Here is a 1798-nt window from a genome sequence, read left to right as displayed (position 1 = left end):
AGTACCAGGGACGGGCACAACACACTAATGAAACCACATGTGTGTTTACTCTGCAGTGGAAAATAATATTAATTGCATCTGTTAAATGGTCTTACATGTATTGCATTGCAAGCTATTAATCCAACTGCAATAATCTGTTTCTTACATTTTATTTATTTTATTTTAACTTTGCTTCTGCAGGCAGTCACATAATTGGTGCCAGAGAGTAGGCTGCTGGAGCTCATCCATTTGCCACAGACATTTGGATCTGTTCAAGACGATGGGCAGGCCGCAGTACTTGGAAGATGCAGCACGGCAGCTGGCAGACACTTGCCCTGCCCAAGCACGGTTTTTACTGTGGACACTCAGCAACAGAGAAGACAAAACCCAAGATTCTGTGAACCGAGTGTGTCATTACTGTTTCCAGTTTCTCCTTCCAGGTAATGTTAGGGTACGTCTAATGCCTAAAAAGAGGGTGACTCCACAGATACAAAAACTACTTAATCGGGAAGCAAAGGGCTACAAACTCAATTTAAAACAAACAAAGCTTTTGAAGAAGTACAAGGAAGCAAAGAATGTCCTGCTGGTTACCTGCAATGCATGTGGGAAAACAACAAGGCATTCTGGGAAGAGTAGAGAAGGTTTGGGCAGAAAGGCATCAGCCGGGAAGTCTTCAAACAAAACCACACCTGTCAGCCACCATCATTCTGGATCCAACAGAGGGACACCCAATTCCAGAACATCATCTGGCCAATCAACACCTCGTTCTTCCTCCAGGACTCAGAGAAACATCAAAGACCACTTCGCACAGCTGAAAAGACTGCTTCATCTTGAAGAAAATAAGAAAAGTAATAAGGGGGACCTCAAAAACTTCTTACTATCACTTTAATTTTTTTAAAATAATCGATGTAACATAATTGTAGCTAATTAAAGGAATGCATCACTTAAAAATAAGCCCGTTGCTACTGCATTAACTATAGTTTTTCATGGAGCGAAGTGCTATGAAACTAGAGGTGCAAAGGTCTGGGGAAAAAACTTGGAAAAATAGGGGCAGGAACTGTTCGCCCCTTCTTTTCAAAGCCTTTTTTTTATAAAAAGATTATGGAATGTTTTCTTTTTGAATGATGAATAAAACGTTTAAGAAGAGCTGTTTGTATATTTACTCCCCCCACATGATTTCCAAAAACTCCTATAACAGCAAGACTTATGTGAGAATGTGTACAGTATCAGATCATTACAGTTCTTGCAAGTCCTGAGTTGAAAACAGAGACTATAGGTCCATCTGCACCGTTGCTTAAATCAATTGGGAAGCAAAACTAATTGCTTAATTAGTTTTGTTTCCCACTTGTTCCATCATTATTGTCAGGAAACCTTTAATGTTCTAATGAAAGGGTGACATCTCAATTTTCTTTTAGCTTACAATATACCTTTTCACTAACCAAATGCTCTTAAGAAAATGTTATGGTGGCACCAGGAGACACCCCAGGTTTTCACTAACCTAGTTTGGTGAATACCACGTCCCTCTTGCCTCCTTGCCTCTGTATGACTCCGGACCTCATTCTTGCTTCTGGGAGAGTCCCTCTTTATTTCTTAACCCCACTGCCCCACACTTCATTAGCTCTTTCTGAAAAATCATTGCTGGTACTCGGCAAATAAACAAGCGCACACAGAGATGCTTGTAGAGTAAGAAAAATAAAGTAGTTTATTGTATGAAGTAAATAACTAGGCTAGGAAAGTTTCTAGTTCTCTAACCTAACAAACTAAAGAAAGGCAGCCATCCTTGCTCCTTTTACTCAGGATAGCTCTCAGCTGACTTCTT

General features: G+C 40.1%; 1 protein-coding gene across 1 annotated transcript; it reads left to right on the top strand.

The window, feature by feature from the left end:
- The first annotated feature begins 220 nt into the window (after positions 1-220).
- RMP24 (ribonuclease MRP subunit p24) lies at positions 221-1123 on the top strand. Its single transcript, XM_083576352.1, has one exon. The coding sequence runs from the start codon at positions 260-262 to the stop codon at positions 866-868; it is 609 nt and encodes a 202-aa protein (XP_083432478.1). The 5' UTR covers positions 221-259; the 3' UTR covers positions 869-1123.
- Positions 1124-1798: the final 675 nt, after the last annotated feature.

The sequence above is a fragment of the Podarcis filfolensis genome (genome assembly GCF_964270895.1).
Source record: "Podarcis filfolensis genome assembly, chromosome: 1".
Classification (NCBI taxonomy): domain Eukaryota; kingdom Metazoa; phylum Chordata; class Lepidosauria; order Squamata; family Lacertidae; genus Podarcis; species Podarcis filfolensis.
This window is presented reverse-complemented; position numbering and strand designations above follow the sequence as displayed.